The sequence below is a fragment of the Martes martes genome, assembly GCF_963455335.1.
Source record: "Martes martes genome assembly, chromosome: 16".
Lineage (NCBI taxonomy): Eukaryota > Metazoa > Chordata > Mammalia > Carnivora > Mustelidae > Martes > Martes martes.
The window spans coordinates 46,210,714-46,237,041 of NC_137904.1; the positions used below are offsets into that span (position 1 = coordinate 46,210,714).

Genomic DNA, 26,328 nt, shown 5'->3' on the forward strand with positions numbered 1-26,328 from the left:
GTATCTGATATATTCAATATAGTACTATAATATTATTTAATATAATATTATATATATATTAACCAAAGGACAATTAGAATGCACTCATTTTTTTTTTAAAGATTTTATTTATTTACTTGACAGAGAGAGAGGTCACAAGTAGGCAGAGAAGCAGGCAGAGACAGAGGGGGGAAGCAGACTCCTTGCTGAGCAGAGAGCCCGAGGCAGGCCTCGATCCCAGGACCCTGAGATCATGAGATCATGACCTGAGCCGAAGGCAGAGGCTTAACCCACTGAGCCACCCAGGCGCCCTAGAATGCACTCATTTTTGGACTGCATTTGACTCAGTGTCTCTTACGGGAGAAGAGGATTTCACCGGCATCTTTGTTTGGGCTGTCAAGTTATCCATTATCTTCGCTTTTCTTTCTTTTCCTTTGGCTTAAAAAAATTCCTTGGTGTTACAGGAAATATGTGTACTGTGTAACAAACTTGCATTCTTGAATATATGTATATGTAAATAAAATTTAATAAGTTTTGCTGTTAATATTTACTATTGAGACATATGTTCAATAATTTCCAAAAAATCCTAAGAGTGCTTAAAGTTAAACTTTATTTTTTAAACTTTTTTGAGAGAGAGAGCACGTGGGGTGGGGGGTGCAGGCAGAGGGAGAGAGAGAGAGAATCTTTTTAAAAAATTATTTTATTTTATTTATGTATTTGAGAGAGAGAGGGAGAGAGCATGAACAGGGGTAGGGGGAACAATAGGCCTACCACCAAACAGGAACCACCCCCTCCAACTAGAGGCTTGATCCCAGGACACTGGGATCAAGACCCAAGGTGAAAGCAGGCACTTAACCAACTGAGCCACCCAGGCTCCCTATCGATAAGAGATCTTACAGTATTTACTGCTACTACTACTACTGCTACTACTACCAACTACTACCCATTGTGGTTCTATATCCCTTTCCCCCATAGCGCTTTGAAGACAAAACAAACCCCACGTTCCCCCCTCCTTCCAGGTAAATATCAGGGAAAAGCAGAATATAAATTTAAAATTTCTAAAGGCAGAGAAGCACTGAGAAAGGAAGTCAAACGGAGTAAGTCCCTAATATCCTAACTCTAAGCTGGCAAGTTGAGCACATTGACTGGAGAGCAGGATCTTCCTTTCCATTCACCAGGAAAAAGAATCCGTGCAGTACCCATTCCTTAGGAACCTGGAAACATGGAGCTTTTGGAGTCAGTGAGAGCTACAGCTCCTGGTTGGAGGAGATGTTGGAGGGACAGAGTCCAAAGGTGCAGCACTGTAATGTAGCCTGAAGCTAAAAAGCAAAAGGGTCTGACATCCTCCCTTTTGCTTGATTGGAGGGTCACTTACGCCAGGGTGCCTTCATTTCGCCATGCGTTTACACACAGCAGTGTGGTGTGGGAGAATCCTTACTTCACTTTAGGATTGTTGCAAAGGAAAACGGAGACCAGAAATACACGTTGGGAGATCCGAGTTTATGACCTTAGGTTCACAGCACGGCTGCTATCTGGGGGCACAAGTTCTGAGGGTACTGGCATGGGAAAATTCGGAGTTGAGAAGTGGTTTTCACAAGACAGCCGGGTGGCTCTCTGGGGTCTCAGACTGAGAGGACCTGTATCTGACAGATGAATTTGACACTGACCATTATCTCACCCTCAGGCTTACAGTAACTGGCATTCGTAGTGTGTTTACTATGCGTCAGACTCCTTGCACAATTGTCTTAGTTATCACCTGAGCCCATTTACAGCAACATTATCCCAGTTTATAGATAAGAAAACGCAATCCCCAAAGATTAATCTGCCCAGTGTCACTTAGATTAGCGGAAGTGTTAGTTTCCTTATCTGTAAAATGAATTAATAACAGAATTAGACTATCCCTAGTGGTTTGTTACAGAAACGCTCAAGACAGTAGTCACGAGCCACGAAGAGGTAAAGCTCCGGGGATAGAAGGAACCGCTATAAAGCAAGTTTTGCCTTTTCTAGGCTTGAATTCGGGTTCCTTTTTCAAAGCACAGGTGCAGGCGCGCAGGAGGCGTGAGGGTCGTGACGTCCACGGCGCCCTTTGCGCAGGCTACGGTCGCCCTCTGCCGACGTCAGGTGGGAGAGCGCTGAGAGTGAGCGTTTCCGGGCCTGAGAGCCGCCTGAGAAGCTTGCTGGCCTGTAGAGGGCGCTGCCGGCGTGCAGAGTAACCCACTTGGCCGTCCCTTCCTTAAGCACTTCCTGTCTGATCTCTATGATTCGTAGGCTGCATCACGGGAAGTTCCTTTCGTTTTCAATTTACTGTAAACAAAAGGGACGTGCGCCGACCCGGAAGTGGATACTGGAGCAGGCCCGGAGTAGCTCTGAAGACCGGCAGTAAAGCTGGGTGGCGGCGGCCTTAGCCATGGCGGTGGCTGTGGCCCTGGCGGGAGCCGTAACCACCACAGAACTAGGCCCCGCGGAAGAACTCGCCAAACTCGAGTATCTGTCTTTAGTGTCGAAAGTTTGCACCGAGCTGGACAATCACCTGGGGATTAACGACAAGGATCTGGGTAAGCCGGAGGAGGCCCCCGCGGCCTCTGGGCTCGGGTCGAGGGAAGCGGAAGGAGAAATGGGGTTGATGGGCTGAGTATCTGTGTCCCTGTGAGTCTCTTTCCCTCTCTGTCACAGATACTTAGGCCCAGGGAAGCAGCGGCCTTGACCCCCGCTTGAGAGCCCTCCAGGCTGAGGTGTTAAGAGACCATTGCCCAGAGCTATCAGTGAAACTCCGAGGGGCTGTCGCTCCTGCTCTCTGCTCCTTCCCCACCCTAGCCTTAGTTAATTAAACAGCGTTAACAACAGCCGCAGCAGCAGCCGCATCGTAATGATGATAATGATGGCCGACCTTTATTGACAGGGCAGATATTATGCACAGGGCTTTACTTACATTATCTTACTTGGTCTTCACACGACCCTGTCAGATAGTATTTGTTTTTCGATTAAGAAAACAAGGGTCTTGGGCTCCCGGATGGTTCAGTCGTTTAAGCGTCTGCCTTCGGCTCAGGTCATGTTCCCAGGGACCTGGGATCAGGCCTTACGTGGTGCTCCGTGCTCACCTGCGTCTCCCCCTCCCACTGCCTGCCGCTCCCCCTGCTTGTGCGCTCTCTTGCTCTCTCTGTCAAGTAAATAAATACAAAGGTAAGAGAAAAAAAAAAACAAAACCCAAAAACCTAAGGGTTGAGTAATTAAGTAATCCCCCTCAAAATTACATATCAAATGTGAGCCTAATCTGGAATCCCAAGTCTTTCGAAGTCTGCCTTTAACTGTTCTCAACCACTTCTTAGGCGTTTACGGACAGAATGTACCAAAAGATGGAACTGAAAAAGGCCAGGGGCCTAGAGCTAAGGCCACAGGCAGGTGGAGTCCTTATGAAAGCAAAGGGAGGAAGGGACCAAAAGCTTCAGTGGACGAGTTCACCTTTGATAGGTACAGGGATGCTTGATCCATTTTAATAGGAAGGAGGACAGAGAATGTGGTTGTAGATGCAGGTAGGTTTAGGGACTGGTGGTAGGAAGATGAGGGAGAGACTTCCATTTAATTGTTCTCTTTTCTAAATGAAGATGAAGCCATCAACTGAAGAGATGGAGGGGAAAGGGCATGTGACAAAAGGAGTCAGGGAGGTTAGATGTGTGATCTTGATTAAGATACCTAATGTCTCTGAAGCTGTTTTCCTCATCTGTGAAATGGGGACGATAAGGTGTTTTTTCTGGGGTTATCATGTCACACCTAGGAAGATGCGTTGCTGCCAGTATGTTTTAGTTCACCTTTTTCTTGCTTCCCAGTCAAGATGAGCTTGTCCTGTATCATTTGTCTTCATTCTTCTTCTCTTTTAGATGGTAATGAGTGACACTCTTGTAGTTTGCTATCTGGGTTGTATGTTCCTTCATTCAGCAAACATTTACTGAGCCAGTGTTAAATCATTTTGATGTTAACCTCATTATGTACAAAAATAAAATGAGGTATAAACTCCATAATTTTCTAGCCTATATATGACTGAAGACTCCATTTAATTTGCAAGTAGACCACAAATATTTTTTTTTCTGTTTGTAATTCTGACACCATTTTTTTTATTTATTAAAAATATTTAAGTAACCTCTGTGGCCAGCATGGGGCTTGAACTCACGAACCTGAGATCAAGAGTCACACGCTCTTCCAAATGAGTCAGCGAGGGCCCCCTGACGCCATTTGTAATGTTTGTTTTTTCCAGTGCTGCTAAGCAGTTCTGTGACACTGGGTGGTAATCCTACATTGAACTGAGGGTTTGTTTTTTTTTTTTTTTAAAGATTTTATTTATTTATTTGACAGACAGAGATCACAAGTAGGCAGAGAGGCAGGCAGAGAGAGAGTGAGGAGGAAGCAGGCTCCCCGCTGAGCAGAGAGCCCTATGCAGGGCTCGATCTCAGGACCCTGGGATCAAGACTGAAGCTGAAGGCAGAGGCTTTAACCCACTGAGCCACCCAGGCGCCCCTTGAACTGAGTTTTGATGCTATCTACCTGGAGATAGCATCAGATCCCACAGGTTATGGACTCAGACCTACAAGACTGCCCCACCCCAAACTTCAAATACCATTTGCAAGGTCAGGTTGTCAACTTGTGCTGACCAAGTCACTATATATAGATTAGAGGTTCCAATGACCCCCCCCCTCCTTGGGTTTGATTAATTTGCTAGGGCGACTTCTAGAACTCAGAGAAACATTTTACTTACTAGATTACCGGTTCATTATAAAAGAATATAACTCAGGGATAGGCAGATGGAAGAGATGTGTAGGGCAAGGTAATATGGGAAAGACTGACCAGCGTCCATGCTCTGAGTGCCACTGTCCTCAAATCTCCATGTGTTCATGTCGCCATAAGCTCTCCAAACCCAGTCCTTTTGGGTGTTTGTGGAGGATTTATTATAATAGGCATAATAGAAAAAAAAAGGCATAATTGATTAAATTGTTGGCCATTGGTAAATGAACTCTATCTCCAGCCTCTGAAATTCGAAGGGCTTTTAGGAGTGCCATGCTGGGAAAGGTGATGGAGACCAAACATACCGAACATATATTTCTTCTTATAAATCACAATATCACAGTGTTGTACACAGAATTATAAAACCAGTAACATTAAAGTTACTAAAGTTGGAAAAATGAGATAGTATTTCATTTGAAACTAAATTGCCAGAGTGGGTTTAATACCTAAAAGGTGTATATTTGCTACTCCTTTTTTTTTCTTTTTAAAGATTTTTATTTATTTATTAGAGAGAGAGCAGAGGAGAGAGAGGAGAGAGGTCAGTGGGAGAAGCAGATTCCCTGCTGAGCAGGGAGCCCGATGTGGGACTCGATCCCGGGACTCCAGGATCATGACCTGAGCTGAAGGCAGTCGCTTAACCAACTGAGCCACCCAGGAGCCCCTATATTTGCTACTCTTATATTTAAAAAAAAAATTTTTTTTTAAAAGATTTTATTTATTTATTTAACAGACAGAGATCACAAGTAGGCAGAGAGGCAGAGAGAGAGAGAGGAGGAAGCAGGCACCCTGCAGAGCAGAGAGCCCGATGCGGGGCTCGATCCCAGGACCCTGGAATCATGACCTGAGCCGAAGGCAGAGGCTTTAACCCACTGAGCCACCCAGGCACCCCTAAAAAAATTTTTTTTAAAAGATTTTATTTACTTATTTGACAGAGGGAGATCACAAATAGGCAGAGAGGCAGGCAGAGAGAGAGGAAGGGAAGCAGGCTCCCCGCTGAGCAGAGAGGCCGATGCAGGGGCTTGATCCCAGGACCCTGGGATCATGACCTGAGGGGAAAGCAGAGGCTTTAACCCACTGAGCCACCCTATTTGCTACTCTTATGTTTATTTATTGACTTGATTCTTTTGATTTTGGCCTTAATGTATTATTATTATTATTTTTAGGGAGATGGTTGGGGAGGGACAGTGGAAGAGGGAGAGAGAGAATCTTAAGCAGGCTCCATGCCCACCTGGGAGCCTGATGCAGGGCTCAATCTCACCACCCTGATAGCATGACTTTAGCTGAAAGCTAAGAGTCAGATGGTTAACCGAATGAGCCACCCAAGCACCCTGATATACTATTACTTAAATCAGTGTCATTATTTTTCCTGTTTTCACCACTTAATTTTTTTTTTAAGATTTTTATTTCATTTTTTTATTTATTTGACAGAGAGAGAGAGAGCCAGAGAGGGAGCACAGGGAGGGGGAGTGGGGGAGGGAGAAGCAGGCTTCCTGCAGAGCAGGGAGCCCCACGCGGAGCTTGATCCCAGGACCCCGGGATCATGACCTGAGCTGAAGGCAGATGCTTAATGACTGAGCTCCCCAGGTGCTCCAGCACCGAACTTGCTTTTAATCACTAATTCATCTTTGAGGTGCCTGGCTAAGTCAGTTGGTAGAGCATGTGACTCGATCTCTAGGTCGTGAGTTTGAGCCCCACATTGGGTGTAGAACTCACTTAAAAAAAAATTCTGACTCACTAGTTCATCTTTGATTGTTGACTTAATTTAATGAGGTCCCCATATAATTTTGAAAGTTAAGAAAAAGTCCCTGATTTAATGACAGCTGCAGTGTGAATATGCTGCTGATTGCTTCGGAATAGTCTCTTGAGCACTGCATGCCCAGCACCACGTGACTGACTTCTCCCTCCACATTTCTCTAAGGAATGTGGACCCAGAAGTCTGGTTGCCTCGGTTCCACTCTTGGCTCCACCAGTTATTATAGGGTAGGTCAGCATCTCAAACCCTTAGCTTCCTCCTCTGAAAAAAAAGGAGGGGGACAATAATGGCACCTGCCGATGGGGGCTGTTGTGAGACTCATGGGGATAACTCTGATGAAGCACTTAGCATAGTGCTTGCTGGGCACGACAGGGTGGTCACAAAGCCTTGACCATTGGCATTGTTATGTGTAAGCTCTGTCCTTGTACTCTGATGGCATTTGGCTTTTACTTAATGGCATGAAAAAGGTAAAGGCACAGAAATGCCAGCTCGGAAATGGTATGAGAGCACTAGTTTATGTTAGTTATCCAGATCTCCCATGCTATTATTGTTACGTTTTAGCTTTAAAATCCAAATGAAACCATTACTGCTTTCTTGTGGGGTTCACAGTGTGAATGTTATTATCTCAGCCCCTCATAAAATGCACTTTGCTCCCGAAAGTCTCTTACTTAATAAATAGCTCTAATATTAGAAATTTCCAACACTGGGCAGGTTTGTAGAGAAAAATTTGGGGGGCAAGTGAGTCTTTGATCAACTTGGCGATTGTATCACCCAGCAGCCGCCTGGCTGGCGTAGATGGGTTGGGTCTGACCTTCCTGAAACTGTAGAAAGTATCTTACTGTGTCTGTCCATGGGGGAAGGGAGGGAGGGGGGAAGGAGGGCTCTTGCTTTTGGGTACAGTCACCTCTGGAGTCTCTATGGCAATGTGGACAGCTACTAGACTCGTGAGAAGAGTATGATGATCTGGGGGAGGGAGATATTTCTCCCTTTGGTACATGAAGGGCCTGGTGAGCCATTCTGTAGTAGTATCTTCTTTGCATTTCTAAAAATTAACTGGAACATACCTGGATAATCTTGGTACTCTAAATTCTCTTTGCTCTCACTGGATGGTGCTCTTTGGTTTTTATGACTCTTGGATAGGCTAATTGGTTTTGCTTTTAATGTACTTGAAAGTGATTTTTTACTAGTCTCCATTCCAGTTTTAATCCCTTTTCTCCTTTGCAGCTGAATTTGTGATCAGTCTTGCTGAGAAGAATACCACCTTTGATACTTTTAAGGCTTCTCTGGTCAAAAATGGCGCTGAATTCACGGTATGTTGTATCTAGGGACCCTTGTTTTATTTTAATGTCACTACTGAAATTTTGATAGGATTTCCCATAGGATTTCGGTGAAGAAAGGAGATAATTTGTACATACCAAAGAAACCAGTAAGTGTGTAATGTTTTCATGCCACGGAGCAGCAGTGATATAACCGGATTTCCTGTGATACCTTTCTAGGAAAGTGGGGCAGGGTTTCCATCATTAAGTCTTTATGAGTGTTTATAGTCTTGTTCTGTGAATCCGAAGTCAAAAACAAAAGAGTCTTGGTTTTGGAAGTAATTCTGAACAGTGGAAAATAAAAATGGTTGAATGGAACTAAATTACTTTTCCCCCCAAAGAGTCCTAAATATCAGCTTTCTCTGAAGCCACTTTGCTAGGTTCATGCCCATCATATAGATACTCTGTGCTTTGTTTGTTCCAGCTAGCTCCGTTCAGGTGTACAACCAGCTTTTCTTAGTTTTTTTTTTTTTTTTTTTTTTTTTTTAAGATGTGGTTTTTTAGAGAGGGTGAGAGAGAGTGCATGTGTGCGGGGGGCGGCGTGGCAGAGGGAGAGAAAATCTTAAGCTCAAGCTGAGCATGGAGCCAGACATGGAGCTCAATCTCATGACCTTGAGACCACGACCTAAGCTGAAACCAGGAGTCAGACGCTCAACTGACAGTTGCCACTTAAGTGCCCCTAAAACTAGTGGTTTTAAGCAGTAATTCAGGGGCTGATAATTTTTGTTCTGTTTCTTTTCAAAGGATTCTCTTATTAGTAACTTGCTGCGCCTCATACAAACCATGCGGCCTCCAGCAAAGCCTTCTACTAGCAAAGGTGAGTAGAGCATCTGGCTGTGCTTAGCTTCTAGAACGCTGTAGAGCGTGAGCATCCTGTAAATTGTGTTCTTTTCCCTTGTGGCAGCTCCTGAGCCAAGTTCACAGTCTAGTAACATTTCCCAGATGACTTAAAATTAAACTCATGAGACATAACTAATCAAATGAATTCTTACGTATCTCTCCCCCCACCCTCACATCCTACCACATGCCCAGATAGTTTGTTGAGGGTTTTGTCATCAGTGGTATTTTTAGGAAATCAGATTATGTTTATATTAATGTACATGAGTTACATGTAGAAAGAAAAATGCCATGTTCGGTTTTTAGTTTGATGCAAATCTGATATTGAGGTTCTTTGTTAAAAATATTAAATCTATCTTTCTCTTTTTCTTTTTCTATATTTTTAATCCCTCTATGCTCTTTGATGAAACAAGATCCAGTTGTTAAACCCAAAACCGGAAAAGAAAAGCTGAAGGAACTCTTTCCAGTCCTTTGCCAACCAGACAACCCTTCTGTCCGGGTACTGATACTATTTTGAGAACGTCTGCTGAACTGTGGTATTTCCTCCATCCCTGTCCCTTTGCTTTGTCTCGTTAGTTCCTAGTTTTAAGTTTGTGTTCATTGTAATATATTTTTCAAATTGAAAGTGTTGGCCCACTCCCTGAATGCGCACTATGCCTAGAATAGTGTTACAGTTCAGGGAATGATGTTTGAGAGAAATGGGATTGACAGTTGTGGGGAGCAGTGCTTAGGGATATGAAATAAGTATGGAATAGCTTAAGGTTCTAGAACAGGTACTGATATGTGAAATTAGATTTTTTTTTGCTCTATTACATGTTAGAAGTGTTTTTGTTTTTATTTATTTTTTTTGAAGATTTTGTTTATTTCTTTGAGAGCGATTGAGAGAGAGAGCACAAGAGTGCACAAGCAGAGGGAGGGGCAGAAGGAGAGGGAGAAGCAGACTCTCTACTGAATAGGGAGCCTGATTCGATTTGGGGCTTGATCCCAGGACCCTGAGATCGTGACCTGAGCTGAGAGGCAGGCAGACTGAGCCACCCAGGAGGGGTGGTAGCTAATTGCCCTCTGTAAGCTTGTATGAAGGACAAAGGGAATTTGCCAAACGTAGCAGTGATTTCCAAGAGCCTCTGCTCATTCCTTCTGCTGGAAATCTCCACCTGCCTCTGCTTTCTTCGCATAAAGTGGTCAGTGATGTAGGGGCTGGAGTGATGTAGAGGGATCTGGAGTGCGGGTGCTCACGATTTTCTCCCCCTCTCCTCCTAACTTCACCGGCTGCGGCTGTTACAGACTATGCTGGATGAGGATGACGTGAAAGTCGCTGTGGATGTGCTGAAGGAACTAGAGGCCTTAATGCCCAGTGCTGCAGGCCCGGACAAGCAGCGAGATGCCGAGCACCGGTTCGTCCTTTGTGTCTTAGCCTTTGGAGGTTTAGGGTATTGTGATAGTTGAATTTTGTGGACCCACAAAACAGAATTTTGAGCAAGTTTACAGAATCTAGACCGGCCATGTCCCACATTATTAAATATCCTTCATTGCTCCCTGCAAAGAGGTTTTTTTTTTTTTTTTTTTTTTTTAAAGATTTTATCTATTTGACAGAGATCATAAGTAGGCAGAGAGGCAGGCAGAGAGAGAGAAGAAGGGAAGCAGGCTCCCTGCTGAGGAGAGAGCCCGATGCGGGGCTCTATCCCATGATCCTGAGATCATGACCTGAGCCGAAAGCAGAGGCTTTAACCCACTGAGCCACCCAGGCGCCCCTTGCAAAGAGTATTTACACAGCGAATGCTAAGTCGTTCATAAGGTTGAAGTCTGGGTTGAAGGAGGCTGAATATGTTTGTGACCTCCTCTTTTATTGACCTGCAGGGGTGTCACAGAGAAACTCTAATTCAGTTCAGTGCTCAGTAGGCACTTGACATGTGCAGCACTGTGCTGGGTGCTTTGGGATTGAGAGAGATGAAATTGGGCTGGTTTCTTTTTTCAAACAGGTGTTTGTTGATTTGTTAGGGACAAGACGAAGAAGAAGAAGCGGAGCCGGAGCCGCGACCGGGACCGAGAACGGGACCGAGATCGGGAGAGAGACAGAGACCGTGATAGAGACCACAAGAGGAGACACCGGTCCCGCTCCCGGTCACGTTCCAGGACCCGGGAAAGGAATAAAGGGAAGTCTAGGTATCGGTCCAGGAGCAGAAGTCAGAGTCCTCCCAAAGATAGGAAGGACCGGGACAAATATGGGGAGAGGAATCTGGACAGATGGCGGGATAAGCATGTGGACCGCCCTCCCCCAGAAGAGCCTGCCATCGGAGACATTTACAATGGCAAAGTTACCAGCATCATGCAGTTTGGATGCTTTGTGCAGCTGGAAGGATTAAGGTAATGGCTGGTTCTCTTCTTTCACACCTGTGATGTGTAGAATTTCTCTTATCACTGGGGATTTTCACATTCTAAAAAGTTATGATTAATGTTGCTTTAATGAAGTCAACCATATCAGGTTGTTAGAATTTGGCTTTTTTTTTTTTTTTAAAGATTTTATTTATTTATTTGAGAGAGAGAGAGTGCATGGGGCTGGCGGGGATAGCAGAGGGAGAGGGACAAACAGACTCCATGCTCAGTGTGGAGCCTGATGTGGGGCTTGATCTCACAGTCCTAAGATCACAACCTGAGCCGAATTGAAGAGGTCAGACACTTAGACTGAGCCACCCAGGTGCCCCACTATTTTATTTTTTGACCGCCTTCTTGGTACTTTCAAGTTTTGGAGTTTAAGACCATTTCCTTTTGTTGAGTTTCAACAGTAAATCTGTTGGGGTGAAAGTATTTTAGACATTGTCCAGATGTGTGTGACTCTCCCTTAGGAAGCGGTGGGAAGGCCTGGTACACATCTCTGAGCTCCGGCGAGAAGGCCGTGTGGCCAATGTGGCTGATGTGGTGAGCAAAGGCCAGAGGGTGAAGGTCAAAGTACTGTCCTTCACTGGGACCAAGACCAGTCTGAGCATGAAGGTAGGTGAGATACCCAGTCAGTTTCTACATCTCATGGCCAGGGAAACATAAGAGGACAGAGAATGAGTGAGTTCCCTTTTTTTGTATGTGTTTTAGGATGTGGATCAAGAGACTGGAGAAGATCTAAACCCCAATCGACGACGAAATCTCGTTGGGGAGACCAATGAAGAGACCTCAATGAGGAATCCAGACAGACCCACTCACCTCTCCCTCGTCAGTGCCCCCGAAGTAGAGGATGATTCACTGGAGCGCAAACGCCTTACCCGCATCTCTGACCCGGAGAAGTGGGAGATCAAACAGGTTGGGGCCATTTGCCTTTATGGCCACGGAGTTATTCTGCATGTTACGGTAGTTAGGAGTGCGGACCCTGGAGCCCTGTGGCTCAGGGTGACTTCTGGCCACTTACTGGCTGTGTGATTTTGAGCCAAGCTACTTGACTTCTTTATGCCTCAGTGCCCTCATCTGTGAAACAGGGCAGTGGTGGTGTTGTGGGGGTTAAATGAGTCTGTAGAAGTGGAGCGCTTAGGTTCTTGTTTTCACCATTTGTCAGTGCATGTCAGCGCCATGGGGTGCCAGGCCCTGAGTAGATGCTAGGGCTACAGAGACGGATGTATCATGGTTCCTTGCCCTTGAGGAACTCAAAGTCCAGTGGAGGAAACAGATGGAAACATCATTGTCACAGCTGGATGTTACGTAAGGGGAATGTGCACAGGGCTGTGCTGGGAAAAGCAGGGAGGGAGCAGGTTACACTTCCTGGGGGTGAGACTCTTGATCCCTCCTTAGGCACTGTGTGCCCAGGGGTGCGATAGATGGTGTTTGAGGCCCCACAGTCCTGGGTCAGAAGAGACCAAAAAACCCAGGCTTCCTATGGGAACTTCTGTGTTAACTCCTATGAAGGAAGAGTTGCGATCCTAGTGGGTTACAGACGCTGCCTTCTGTCCTTGCATTAGATGATTGCTGCCAATGTGCTCTCCAAAGAAGAGTTTCCGGACTTCGATGAAGAGACTGGCATTCTTCCTAAAGTGGATGATGAAGAAGGTAACTGGCTGCTTGGATTGAGCAGGATCATGGATCTGGAAAGACAGTGGGCAAGTCGAGCCGTCAGATAGGGTGGCTTAGATATCGTTTAACCTGTATCTATGTCTAAGGAGTGACTTAGCTCATATGTTCCTTAGGTCTTACCACTCCTTATCCATGAGAACCAGAGTGGTTCTCATCCCTCCATCCCTCCAGGATGGAAGCAGAAAATGCATTTTTCTGACAGACATTTATATATTGTACTTCTTGGTGATGATACTTTTTAAAAAAAATATTTTATTTATTTTAGAGAGGGAGTGGAGAGCAGACACGCACCAAGCAAGTTGGGGGAGGGGCAGAGGGGGAGAGGGGATCTAAGGCAGACCTGCTGAGCACAGAGATTGAGACCAACTCGGGGCTCAATCTCATGACCTGAAATCATGACTTGGACCAAAACCAAGAGTTAGACACAACCAGCTGAGCTACCCAGGCACCCCTATGACACATGTTCAGGCTATAAAAAGTTGTATTGTATTTTGGGTAGTAAGTTTCATCTGATAGTCTTAGTAATTGTTCTGAAAATTGTGGGTCCAATTAGACTACCTCTGAGTTGCCATGGAAATAACTTTCAACTCAGCTTATTAACAGTTTTTTAAAAATTTGGAATCCAACAGTGGGACATAAATTTATGTAACGGTAATAAGTGAACACTATGTACTTACTACCCAGGTTACGTAGAATTTTACCTGCACCTTTGAAACCCTTACATGTCCCCCACTGATTAGATGCTCTTCTTTCCTCTGCTGGATAACCAGCATACTAAATTTTGTGTTAATTATTTCCCTGCTTTTTTTTTTTTTTTAGCATTTTTCTATCTATATATCTGTCCCTAGCCACTGCCTTATTTAGTCGGTTTGAACTTCCTTTTTTTTAAAATTATTCTTTTGATATTTATCTATGATGATTTTTTTTTAAGATTTTATTTATTCATTTGACAGACGGAGATCATAAGCAGGCAGAGAGGCAGGCAGAGGGAGAGGAGGAAGCAGGGCTCCCCACTGAGCAGAGAGCCCGATGCGGGGCTCAATCCCAGGACCCTGAGAACAGGGCCTGAGCCGAAGGCAGAGGCTTTAACCCACTGAGCCACCCGGGTGCCCCTGATGATTTTTTTTTTTTTAAGTTTTTATTTATTTATTTGACAGACAGTGATCACAAGTAGGCAGAGAGGCAGGCAGAGACAGAGGGGGAAGCAGGCTCCCCGCTGAGCAGAGAGCCTGATGTGGGGCTTGATCCCAGGACCCTGGGATCATGACCTGAGCTGAAGGCAGAGGCTTAACCCACTGAGCCACCCAGGCGCCCTCTATGATGATTTTTATAGTTGTATTTCATTTTCATTTCTGTAGTGTTTTCTGTATGTAAATTTACCATAATTTATCCATTTCACTTTCGATGGGTATATGTTTCTGATGGACATGTTTCTCTGTTTTTGCTTTTTATTTTTAACGATTTTATTTATTTTGAGGACGCCTGGGTGGCTCAGTCGGTTAAGCATCTACCTTCGGTTCAGGTCATGATCCCAGGATCCTGGGTTTGAGTCCCATATTAGGCTCCCTGCTGCAGGAGTCTGCTTCTCCCTCTGCCCCACCCCCCAACTCCTGCTCACGCTCTCTCTCTCTCAAATAGGATCTTAAAAACAAACAAATGTACTTACAGATTTATTTATTTTGAGAGAGAGAATGTGAGTGTGGAGAGGGAGAATCTCAAGCAGATGCCATGCTGAGCATGGAGCCTGACACGGAACTCAATCTCATGACCCTGAGTAATTCAGCTTAATTTTTTTGCTAATCTGTTGTGGGTTAAGTTACTCCATAATGAAGTTGGGTGGCAAATACCTTAGGACCATTTTTTTTTTTAAATATTTTATTTATTTATTTGACAGACAGAGATCACAAGTAGGCAGAGAGGCAGGCAGAGGGAGAGAGGGGGAAGCAGGCTCCCTGTGGAGCAGAGAACCCGATGTGGGGCTTGATCCCAGGACCCCGGGACCATGACCCGAGCCGAAGGCAGAGGCCTAACCCACTGAGCCACCCAGGCGCCCCATCCTTAGGACCATTTAGAACGTTAGACCACATTTTTCCACAGGCTTAACTTTTTTTTTTTTTTTTAAAGATTTTATTTGACAGAGATCACAAGTAGGCAGAGAGACAGGCAGAGAGAGAGGGGGAAGCGGGCTTCCCGCTGAGCAGAGAGCGCGATGTGGGGCTTGATCCCAGGACCCTGAGCCAAAGGCAGAGGCTCAACCCACTGAGCCACCCAAGGGCCCCTTAACTTCTTTTGAAAGTAGCTTCTCTGATCAGTTCTTCTTTTGGAGCATAAATGCCCAGAAGTACCTGGGGGCAAGGGAAACAGCCCTTTCTGTTAGAGTTTCACTTGAATTGCTGTCTTTTTTTTTTTTTTTTTTAAGATTTTGTTTATTTATTTATCAGAGAGAGAGAGAGAGAGCGAGTGCACAGGCAGACAGAGGGGCAGAGGGAGAAGCAGGCTCCCCACTGAGCAAGGAGCCCGATGTGGGACTCGATCCCAGGACGCTGGGATCGTGACCCGAGCTGAAGGCAGCCGCTTAACCAACTGAGCCACCCAGGCGTCCCGAATTGCTGTCTTTTTGACCTTGTGAGCTGTCTTTGTTAAAGATCACTGGTGCCCATGGAAATCATTTGTTTTGGTAAAAATAATCATTGATTATTTCTCTCTCTCTTTTTTTTTTTTTAAATTTTTCTTTTGGTGGTATTTTTAGATGAAGATCTTGAGATCGAACTGGTTGAGGAAGAGCCTCCATTCTTGAGAGGGCACACCAAACAAAGCATGGACATGAGCCCTATTAAAATCGTTAAGGTAAGAAATGCTGGGCCTCTAACCTGGGTGTGCTGAGCGAATTTCTTTTCTTGATACAACTGTTCAGTTAGTTTCTCAGAGCAGTCTATTACATATGCAGAAGCAGAAGTTAGGCTGAAGGTAGTATTGACTGTTGGTCAGGGTCTAGAATGTTTTTGTTTTAAAGGGTGATTGATTTGGCTTTGTTACTTTTGCCTTTTTGCTTCTTTTGCTCTCATTCTGCTCTATTTGGGGAAGAAAGGAGGAAATAGGAGTGGTTGATCGACTGTTACTGCCTTTGCCCTTGCAGATTCCAAGGCGGTTTTCAATGGCTCACAGACCAGTTGGGACTAGCCCTCAGTAGAAAGCTATAGCGCTGGGTGCTGCGGGTGGCAGGGCTGTGAAGAGAAGAACTCATGGAAGTTATGATATGTTTTTAGGTTTGGAAAAGGATATTTTAAAAGTCTTCCAGCCCAGTCCAGTAATTCACTCACATAGCCTTTGCAACAATTCCTCCCCTGTGGTTTTCTGTCTGCTTGACGTTTTGGTGACAGGGAATTTGCCAGCCCGTAAGGACACCCACTCCGTCTTCAGAGGGATCTGATCATTAGCTCTTCTTTAGAAGCTGAAATGTCTCTTACCAAGACAGCCATGTTAGTCCTAATTTTAGTTCCACATTCTGTAAATACAGAAGAAGTCTTAACCCCCTCTTGTGTGTCCCATCTCTCTTGGGCTTCTTACCTTCAAGTCAACAGCCCCAGTTCTTCCATTGTAGTCTGGTACATTGAGATGAACGTCCTTCTTAGGTTCAGGGGGCTTAACCTCTACATTTTATTTCCCGGATATTTACTGCATGCCGAGATCTTATTGTGGTGCTGTTTATTCTCTGGTGCATTAGAACCCGGATGGTTCCCTCTCCCAAGCAGCAATGATGCAAAGTGCCTTAGCCAAAGAAAGGCGGGAACTCAAGCAGGCCCAGAGGGAAGCGGAGATGGATTCTATTCCCATGGGGCTCAACAAACACTGGGTTGATCCTCTGCCTGATGGTAAGACCCTGGGAGGGGCGTGTGGACTGTTCAAAAATAATCTGATCCTTCAGTGGGTTAAGCATCCGACTCTTGATCTCAGCCCCCACTGGGCGTAGAGCTCATTTAAAAAACAACACAAAACTTTTTTTTAAAGTATTTTATTTTGTGATTTTATGATTTTATTTTTTTTTAAGATTTTGTTAATTTTTTTTACAGACACAGCACGAGAGGGAACACAAGCAGGGGAGTGGGAGAGGGAGAAGCAGGCTTCCTGCTGAGCAGGGAGCCTAATGCAGGGGCTTGGTCCCAGGACCTTGGGATCATGACCTGAGCTGAAGACAGATGCTTAATGACTGAGCCACCCAGGTGCTCCAAGTATTTTATTTCTAAGCAGTCTCCACACCCAATGTGGGGTTTGAACTCACAAACCTAAAATCAAGAGTCGCACACTTTACCAACTGAGCCAGCCAGGTGCCCCAAGAATTTTCTGTGCTAAAGATAATACAGCTTTGAAGCTTCTTTTTTCACATAATTGTTTGTGTAGTCAATGTTAAGTAACTGCCAGATAGTCTTGTTCGTGTGAGGCAACTGGGGAGCTTGAGGTACACTGTGAAGTAAGTAGATGTGATCCCTTCTCTCACAAGGCTTACAGTTTAGTGGGGAAAATGAAGATTAATCACAGTTACCAGCTAACTAACCATATCACAACCGGTGCTGTGTGAAGTACAGGTGATGTGGGTCACTTCCCTGAGAAAGTTGAGACCTGAGGATAAATAGGACTGTGTCCGTCAGAGGGGATGAGGTGGGCTTGGGGCATGTGTCCCAGGCTGAGGAGTAGCCTGGGCTGGGGCTGTGAGGTGGGGCGGCCAGGACTTAGGAATTGGGGCTCAATTCTAGAGTCCACTGGCAGGTGGACTCTAAACAGGGGAAGGGCGTGATCAGAGTTGCATTGCCAAGGGATTGTTGAGGCTGCCTGGCAGAATGGATCAGATGGGGCGAGTGTAGACACCTGAGGTGATCTAGCAGACTTTTCTAACGGGAGAGGATGGTGACTTGAACACAGAGGTAGCAGACAGGAAGGATCCACTGTGGAAATGGGATTTGTTGAATGTTGGGAGCGGGGGGGGGGGGGCACCGAGGTAGCTTGAGGATGATACTAAGTCGTGTGTCTTCCCTTGCAGCGGAAGGCAGGCAGATTGCCGCCAATATGAGGGGTATTGGGATGATGCCCAATGACATTCCTGAGTGGAAGAAGCATGCCTTTGGGGGCAACAAAGCTTCTTATGGGAAGAAAACCCAGATGTCAATCATTGAGCAGAGAGAGAGCTTGCCCATCTACAAACTGAAGGAGCAGCTGGTCCAGGTGAGAAGCCCCTTTATGATGTGTCGGTGCGGGAGTAGCGAGGTTTTCTAAAAGAAGGATGAAGTGTTTGAATTGAAATTAGTTGGACAGGTATGTGTACATTTGAAGTGGCTTTTTTTTTTTTTTAAAGATTTTATTTATTTATTTGACAGACAGAAATCACAAGTAGGCAGAGAAGCAGGCAGAGAGAGAAAGGAGGAAGCAGGCTTCCCGCCGAGCAGAGAGCCCGATGCGGGGCTCGATCCCAGGACCCTGGGATCATGACCCAAGCCGAAGGCAGAGGCCCCAACCCACTGAGCCACCCAGGTGCCCCTGAAGTGGCTTTTCTAAAGAGGATAGGAAAAAACAGAACACACCCAAGTACTCTAAAAAACAATGTGTATATATAAAATATTTATTATGTATGTTACATATGTAATGTATATGTTTATTAGTCTGTACATTTTTTTAGATTTATTTATGTATTCTCTACACCAGTAAGGGGCTTGAACTTACAACCCTGAGATCAAGAGTTGCGTGTTCTGCTGACTGAGCCAGCCAGGCGCCCCTACATTTTTCTTTTTCCCAATGAGGAAATAAACCTGTTGGAACGAGGGGCCCCTGGAATGGTTCTGAGTGTTGTGTGGTACAGAGCAGCGTCTCCGGCCAGTAAGAGAGATGGGGATGCGTAGCCAGGGATCCCATTTGGGCAAGACTTTGCTAGGGGAACTTTTTTCCATTTTTTTTGAGATTGGATTTGAAGACACGCAAACTTTCCCTAGGCAGCCGAGTTTACTTGTTCCTAGTGAGTCCTTTCAGTGTTATCTCAAACATATACAAGCAAGTACAAATACATAAGTACATGCATGAATGCTCTATGTTTTATGTCTGCTCTGTTTCTAGGTGGCAGCATACGGTGCATATGTTCTGCATCTTGTTTTTTCCCCTTCATGATAATCATGATAAGCTCAGAAAAATCTTCCTTTTTTTTTTTTTTTTTGGTGCTTTTTTTTTTTTTGTGGATGTGCTCTGGCTTATGTGATCGCTGTGTCTCTCTCTGTCAAATAAATAAATAAAATCTTTAAAAAAAAAAAAATACAGGACAAGTTAAATAACTTGTCCTGTATTTTTTTTTTAAAGATTTTATTTATTTATTTGACAGAGAGAGACACAGCGAGAGAGGGAGCATAAGCAGGGGGAATGGGAGAGGGAGAAACAGGCTTCCCACTGAGCAGGGAGCCCGATGCAGGGCTCAATCCCAGGACGCGGGGATCATGAACCAAGCTGAAGGCAGACACTTAACAACTGAGCCACCCAGGCGCCCCAACTCATCCTGTATTAATAGACATATAGGTTGATGGCCATCCTTTACTGTTATAAATGGTGTAGAAATAAGACTTCTGGGCTAAGGTATTGGAGTTTTGGCAGTGGCAGTGAGTGGGGAGCCCATTTTGGGGCTCAATCCCAGAATCCCAGGATCATGACCCGAGGAGAAGGCAGATGCTTAACCCACTAAGCCACCCAGGCGCCCCAGGAACATTTTATGTACCTTTTTTATTTACTGTTGAAGTCTTCAACTGTGTGTGTAAAATACTTAAAAAATAAATACATAAATCAGGGATATCTGGGTGGTAGTTTATGGTTTTAGCCTCAACAGTTATGTTCTTAAGAATTTAAGAAAACCAATAAAATTTTAAAAAGTAGAGTTGAGTCAGTTAAAGAATATCCGTAAAGTTTCAAGTTGGTTTTTTTTTTTTAAAGATTTTATTTATTTATCCGACAGAGAGAGATCACAGGTAGGCAGAGAGGCAGGCAGAGAGAGAGAGAGAGGGAAGCAGGCTCCCTGCTGAGCAGAAAGCCTGATGCGGGACTCGATCGCAGGACCCTGAGACCATGACCTGAGCCAAAGGCAGTGGCTTAACCCACTGAGCCACCCAGGTGCCCCAAGTTTCAAGTTTTTAATTTAAGTTATACATGTAGTTCAAGTAAGAAAGAGCATTGCCCATAGAAAATCACCATTGATTTTTTTTTCTATGCATGATTAAAAATAACTTTAGACTCTGGTTATAATCCTATCGTATGTCTATTATCATATCCCCTTTTTCTTCTTTAGTGTTAGAATGTAAACATTGATTATTTTCCTCCAGAGTAATGTGTGGGATATTTTAATGACCGTATTTATATTCTGTTGCTTTCAGGCTGTCCATGACAATCAAATCCTGATAGTTATTGGAGAGACAGGATCTGGGAAGACAACACAGATCACCCAGTACCTGGCGGAGGCAGGCTACACGTCCCGCGGCAAGATTGGATGTACCCAGCCCAGAAGAGTAGCAGCCATGTCAGTGGCCAAAAGAGTGTCAGAGGAGTTTGGTTGTTGCTTGGGCCAAGAGGTAAGTGGGTAATGAAACTGTTCTGGAAATGCCTGAAGAGAGTGTACAGGCCCAGATCTCTGTCTGTGAAGTGGGAATGGTACTGTTTTCCTTCATGTTTCTCCTGTGGGGAAGAGGGTTCTCATTGTCATCATTGATCTGTTCAGGGTCAAGTCTAAGGCAGATTTTACTGTGAGGAAGTCACTGCATGTCTTGGTCGAATTCTTACCTATTAAGATTGCAGGGAACATTCTCACGGACCGGGCTGAAGTCTTGTCTGGTGATTGCAGAAAGGGGAGGTTTGTGTCTCAGGTTTTCAGCTTTGTTTCTGCTTTAGGTGGGCTACACCATTCGATTTGAGGACTGCACCAGCCCAGAGACAGTGATCAAGTACATGACAGACGGGATGTTGCTCCGAGAGTGCCTGATTGACCCTGACCTCACACAGTATGCGATCATCATGTTGGACGAGGCGCACGAGAGAACCATTCACACGGACGTGCTCTTCGGATTGTTGAAGAAGGTAGCTAGGTGCTCTTTGGTGACCCTTCCACCTGTCAGGGACTCATTCTGGGAATCGGGTTTGAGTCCCTGTGCCTTTTTGCTTTAGTCCTTCTTAGCCACGTTGCGTTTCCCTTTAGACGGTTCAGAAACGGCAGGACATGAAGCTGATTGTCACCTCAGCCACGCTGGATGCGGTGAAGTTTTCTCAGTACTTCTACGAAGCGCCCATCTTCACCATCCCTGGTCGAACATACCCGGTGGAGATACTGTACACGAAGGAACCGGAGACAGATTATCTGGACGCCAGCTTGATCACCGTCATGCAGATCCACTTAACAGAACCACCAGGTGGGAGGAAAGAGCATTTTCCCCTCTTAGGCCAGAAGTCATCTCTCATCTCATCTCTCATCTTATAAAACAATGCCTTTTAAATATCGGTCTCTCTCTAAGCCAATGCCTTATATGTTTGAAGGGGCGGTAGAGATATAAATAATGGCCCTTAGGACTTATTTATTTATTTGTTTTTTAATTTTTATTTTTTAAAAAAGATTTTATTTACTTATTTGACACACAGAGAGAGAAATCACAAGTAGGCAGAGGCAGAGAGGCAGGCAGAGAGAGAGGGGGAAGCAGGCTCTCCGCTGAGCAGAGAGCCCAATGAGGGACTCGATCCCAGGACCCTGAGATCATGACCCGAGCTGAAGGCAGAGGCTTAACCCTCTGAACCACCCAGGCGCCTGGCCTGTAGGGTTTAAATGCATCTGTTTAAACATAGACATACACAAATAAATATAGACACAAAATTTTAAAATAATTGAATATTAAAAATAAGAACACACTAAAAATGAAAAAGCAGAATAAACATGGACAGATGAAAACCTCTTGGTTTGTTAGAGGTCAGAATAGGAGTGTATCTTCTATCATTTGGCGTTCTTTTCATGTCTGTCTTTTCTGTGGAGCACACACACAGGAAGTCAATGGTTTCTTCTTAGGTGATATCCTGGTCTTCCTGACCGGTCAGGAGGAGATCGACACCGCGTGCGAGATCCTCTATGAAAGAATGAAGTCCCTGGGACCAGATGTTCCAGAGCTGATCATCCTGCCAGTGTACTCTGCTCTTCCCAGTGAGATGCAGACCCGAATCTTTGACCCGGCTCCGCCTGGCAGCAGAAAGGTAACAGCGGGCAGAGGTGAAGCTCCCCTGTGCCCTGGAACCACGTGGCCTATGCACCTGGCCCTAATGGGGATTGCCTAAGGTGCACGCAAGCTTTGGTTTTTTTATGTCTTAGAAAACAGTCGGACCAGTTTGTTAAGGAATAAGGATCTTGTATGTGGCCTTAGCTCCTCATCTTCTGCTGTGTTCAACAGATAGGTTTTGAGCATCTGCCAGGCTTTAGGGTGTGCACCAGGGCTGTGGTGTGAGGCCAGGCCTCTCTGCTGTGGGGCATCCAGCGGTAGACAGGCCTTGAACGTATGGTGTGAAAGAGCTGCTGGGGCTGTAGATACCCTGAGGGGGACGCCCTCGCCCAGAATTCTTAGAGGAAATAAGGACCTAGGCTCATCCTGAAGAGCACGTGGCTGTTCATTCCTCTAACCGGGAAGGGCAGGAGGACAAGCATTTTGAGAGGACAGTCTGTGATAGCCTTGGGACAAGAAAGCGTGGCCATCTCAGGGGCCTGCGTCCTTCTAGCAGCTGGAACTCACTGTGTGGGTGTGCATAGGAGACAGTGAGAGAGGAGACAGATGGGTTTTTTAAAATAACAGCCTTCCTGAGATATAATTTACATACCATACAATTCAGGCTTTTAAAACATACAATTTAGTGGCTTTTAGTATATTCACAGAATCGTTTGATCGTTAATTGCCATTACTGATGGTAATTAATCATAACTGTTGATCACTGGAGTTAATTTTAGAATAATTTCATGACTCTAAAGAAACCCGGTACACCTTAACAATCACCCCCCCTTCACCCCTCTGCTTAGGCCCTGGAAACCACTAATCTGCTTTCTGTATTTCTGGATTTGATTATTCTGGACAGTTCATGGAATGGGGTCATATAATAAGAGGTTTCTGGTGACTGGGTTTCTTTCACTTAGTATGTTTCCAAGTTTCATCCATGTTGTAGCATGTGTCCAGTACTCATTTTTTTTTTAAATTGCTGCACAATATTCTGTCGTAGAGTGATAGTCTACATCCAGAATGTGGATGTACCGCATTTTTGTTTTTCCATTCACCAGTTTTTGGATATTCAGGTTGTTTCCACATTTTAGCTATTATGAATAATGCCGCCGTGAGCATTTGTTTACAAGTTTCTGTGCGGACATATGTTTTCATTTCTCTTGAGTACATATCCAGGAATGGAAGACAGATGGATTCGAATCACACTGAAACATTAGAATGGATGAGCCATAATGGGTGCCTGGAGGTGCGGGGAGGAAGGGCAGGGAGAAGTCAGGAATGACTCCCAGCTTTCTGGCTCGGACAGCTAGGTGGAAGAGGGTGCTTAGGGAGGGGAAAGACAGTGATTCCTCCTCTGTTCTGTTCCTGATGATTGGACTTATTACTCTTTTTTAAAAAATATTTTTTTTAAAGATTTTTATTTATTTATTTATTTGACCACAAGTCAGAGAGAGGCCAGAAGTAGGTAGAGAGGCAGGCAGAGAGAGAGGGAAGCACACTCCCTGCTGAGCAGAGAGCCTGACTCGGGGCTTGATCCCAGGACCCTGAGATCATGACCTGAGTGGAAGGCAGAGGCTTAACCCACTGAGCCACTCAGGCACCCCTTTTTAAAATATTTTTTAAAGATACGTTTGAGAGAGAGAGAAGAGTGCACAGAGGGAGAGTGAGAGGGAGAAGCAGACTCCCTGCTGAGCAGAGAGCCTGATGTGGGGCTTGATCCCAGGACCCAGAGATCATGACCTGAGCCGAAGGCAGACAGTCAACCGACTGAGCCACCCGGCTGCCCCATGGACTTCTTTTTAGGAGGGCTCTGCAGCTCAGTGGCAGGTGGAAGCCTTTCAGGGCCAGTGAGATGCTGGCACAATGTGGGATGTTGTGGTGCTTCCTCACAATGATTTTTCCAAGCAATTGTGTTTTATTAGCTGAACCTCTGGGTGGAAGAACAGTGGCAGTGCCAAGCCGAGACCAATAATCTTCCAGATCACACATACGACTGCACACACACAAACCATGAAATTCCTCTGCCGCCTCGTTCATTTTATGATCAGAAGGAAAAAAAATCTCTCTCTTGTTCCACATACACAAACAGCCCATTTTGTAGTCCAGATGTCCCCATGGGGGAAGAAAAATCTCATTTTGCACTGGCACATGTGATGCCAGGAAATCTCTGCTTTCCCAGGGTGCGAGAAAATTAAAATTGTAGTAATCAACATTGGATCTAGAAAATGAGATATGTAGCCATTTGCATCAAATGAAATTGGCTTTGATTGGCCTTTGCTTTTTCGTGTTCCACTTCTCCTTTCAGGTACCACCCCGTCCCCAACTTGACCTTTAAGATGAAGGCACCTCCCCTTCCACCCATTTAAGGCCAAACAGATTAAGTGCTGTGTAATCACATAGAGAGGCAGAGAGTGGCATGCTCCTTCAGGAAAATGTCTGAGGTCCGATGTCCTGATTCACACCTCAGTGCTGAGCCTGGGCGGCTCAATCCAGCGGTGTCCCTCTTATCTGTAGGTCGTGATTGCCACCAACATTGCAGAGACCTCCCTGACGATTGACGGCATCTACTATGTGGTGGACCCTGGATTTGTGAAGCAGAAAGTTTACAATTCCAAGACCGGCATCGACCAGCTCGTGGTCACTCCGATTTCTCAGGTATGGCAGCTTCTGCCCACAGCTGTCCTGAAAATCCTCACTAGGGCTTGGTTTTATATTTTGAACTTTATTGTTTTTCTTTTTTTTTAAAGAGATACTTTTTTTTTAAGATTTTATTTATTTTAGAGAGAGTGCACGCACCCGTGTATACACAAGCAGGGGGAAGGGGAAGGGATGGAGGGAGAGGGAAAAGCAGAAGCAGAAGCAGACCCCCTGCTGAGCAGAGCGCCTGACGTGGGTCTAATCCCAAGACTCTGGGATCACGACCTGAGCTGAAGGCGGACGTTTAACTTGCTGAGCTACCCAGGCACCCATAAGGGCATATTTTTAAAAATACTATACTTAGCCACAGACATCTGAGATAGTAATAATTCATGAGACGTTATTGTGTTTCTTTGGTAATTGTGGAATAATTTCCTGCCCAAATTATATTTAAAAATGAAAAACCTGATCAGCTTTTTTTTTTTTTTTAAGATTTTATTTGTTTATTTGACAGACAGAGATCACCAGTAGGCAGAGAGGCAGGCAGAGAGAGAGGAGAAAGCAGGCTCTCCACAGAGCAGAGAGCCCAATGTGGGACTCGATCCCAGGACCCTGGGATCGTGACCTGAGCTGAAGGCAGAGGCTTTAACCCACTGAGCCACCCAGGCGCCCCCCGATCAGCTTTTTTGAGGGCATTTTGGCTACAAGGCATCAAACATTTAAAAGGTCATCTTTTGAACATAATGGTTCCACTTTCAGGAATACATGTGAAAGTTTATAGTAAGCACACATCTGAAGGTAAGGGAAAAAGGATGTTCGCCGAAGCATTATTTATATGAAAGGAAACCTGGGAAAATTCTAAATGAACTCCAAAAGGGAAGCTGTTTAATAAAATATGGCATATCCCTGCCGTAGAATGTCTTGCGGTGTTAATGTGGTGGTGCGCATCTATGTTTAATGACATCAGCATATGATTATGATATATTATTTGAAAAAAGTGAGCTGAAGCATAGCATGTAGACTCCAACTTTTGTTTAAAAATAAATGGTGCACGCTTGTGTATGGGGTGTAGTCGGCACAGTAGAGTTAGGCTTATTTGTCAGTAGAGCTGCTGGTTCCTGTGTTGGTTTTGAGGTGTATTTTTCCTCCTTATGCTTTTACATATTATCTTGATGTTCTATAAGAGGGATGTGTGACTTTCGTCATGCATAGAAATCCAAAGGCTGTTGTCATTTTGAACCTTCAGGAATGCTAGCTTACCATCCGCAGAGTGCTTACTAAGTGCCAGGCATGAGGTACTTGCACATACACGAGCTCACTGCATCGTCGCATCCGTCCTTAGTGATAGATGTTGTTTGTACTCTCATTGCACAGATGAGAAGGAGGCACAGAGGGGTTAAGTGACTTGTCTAAGGTCACACAGCAGGTGGAACCAGGATTTGAATGGGGGTGGTCTGGCCCCTGCATGTATGCTCTGTGTCGTGTCTCGGGGTGGTGTGTGCAGCCTACAGTGGTTGAGAAGTTAGCTACACGTGTCCTCTCTGTAGAATGCCGTACAGTACGCGATTGCTTCCTGCCTTTCAGTGCTTAGTGACTTTTCATACTCTATTCTTTGGTTTGGGGCTGGAATAGGAATTTGTAAAATCCTGGTGCCATTTGTAAGACAGATGGTTTTGTCACCAAATGGCCCTCTTCAGATTGCCAGTCACTGTTTCCTAGCAACCTGTGG

General features: G+C 45.0%; 1 protein-coding gene across 1 annotated transcript in view; it reads left to right on the forward strand.

The window, feature by feature from the left end:
* Positions 1-2,300: 2,300 nt before the first annotated feature.
* DHX8 (DEAH-box helicase 8) overlaps positions 2,301-26,328 on the forward strand; it is a 32,209-nt gene continuing 8,181 nt past the window's right edge. Inside the window, exons 1-17 of the mRNA XM_080825453.1 lie at positions 2,301-2,534; positions 7,730-7,815; positions 8,566-8,638; positions 9,072-9,157; positions 9,943-10,052; positions 10,657-11,022; positions 11,502-11,646; positions 11,743-11,946; positions 12,597-12,684; positions 15,458-15,555; positions 16,433-16,580; positions 17,744-17,925; positions 20,103-20,297; positions 20,614-20,799; positions 20,918-21,128; positions 21,773-21,954; positions 24,477-24,617. Of these exons, the coding sequence (XP_080681579.1) occupies positions 2,387-2,534; positions 7,730-7,815; positions 8,566-8,638; positions 9,072-9,157; positions 9,943-10,052; positions 10,657-11,022; positions 11,502-11,646; positions 11,743-11,946; positions 12,597-12,684; positions 15,458-15,555; positions 16,433-16,580; positions 17,744-17,925; positions 20,103-20,297; positions 20,614-20,799; positions 20,918-21,128; positions 21,773-21,954; positions 24,477-24,617 (2,649 nt within the window). The 5' untranslated portion in view covers positions 2,301-2,386. The remainder of the gene's footprint in view (positions 2,535-7,729; positions 7,816-8,565; positions 8,639-9,071; positions 9,158-9,942; positions 10,053-10,656; positions 11,023-11,501; positions 11,647-11,742; positions 11,947-12,596; positions 12,685-15,457; positions 15,556-16,432; positions 16,581-17,743; positions 17,926-20,102; positions 20,298-20,613; positions 20,800-20,917; positions 21,129-21,772; positions 21,955-24,476; positions 24,618-26,328) is intronic.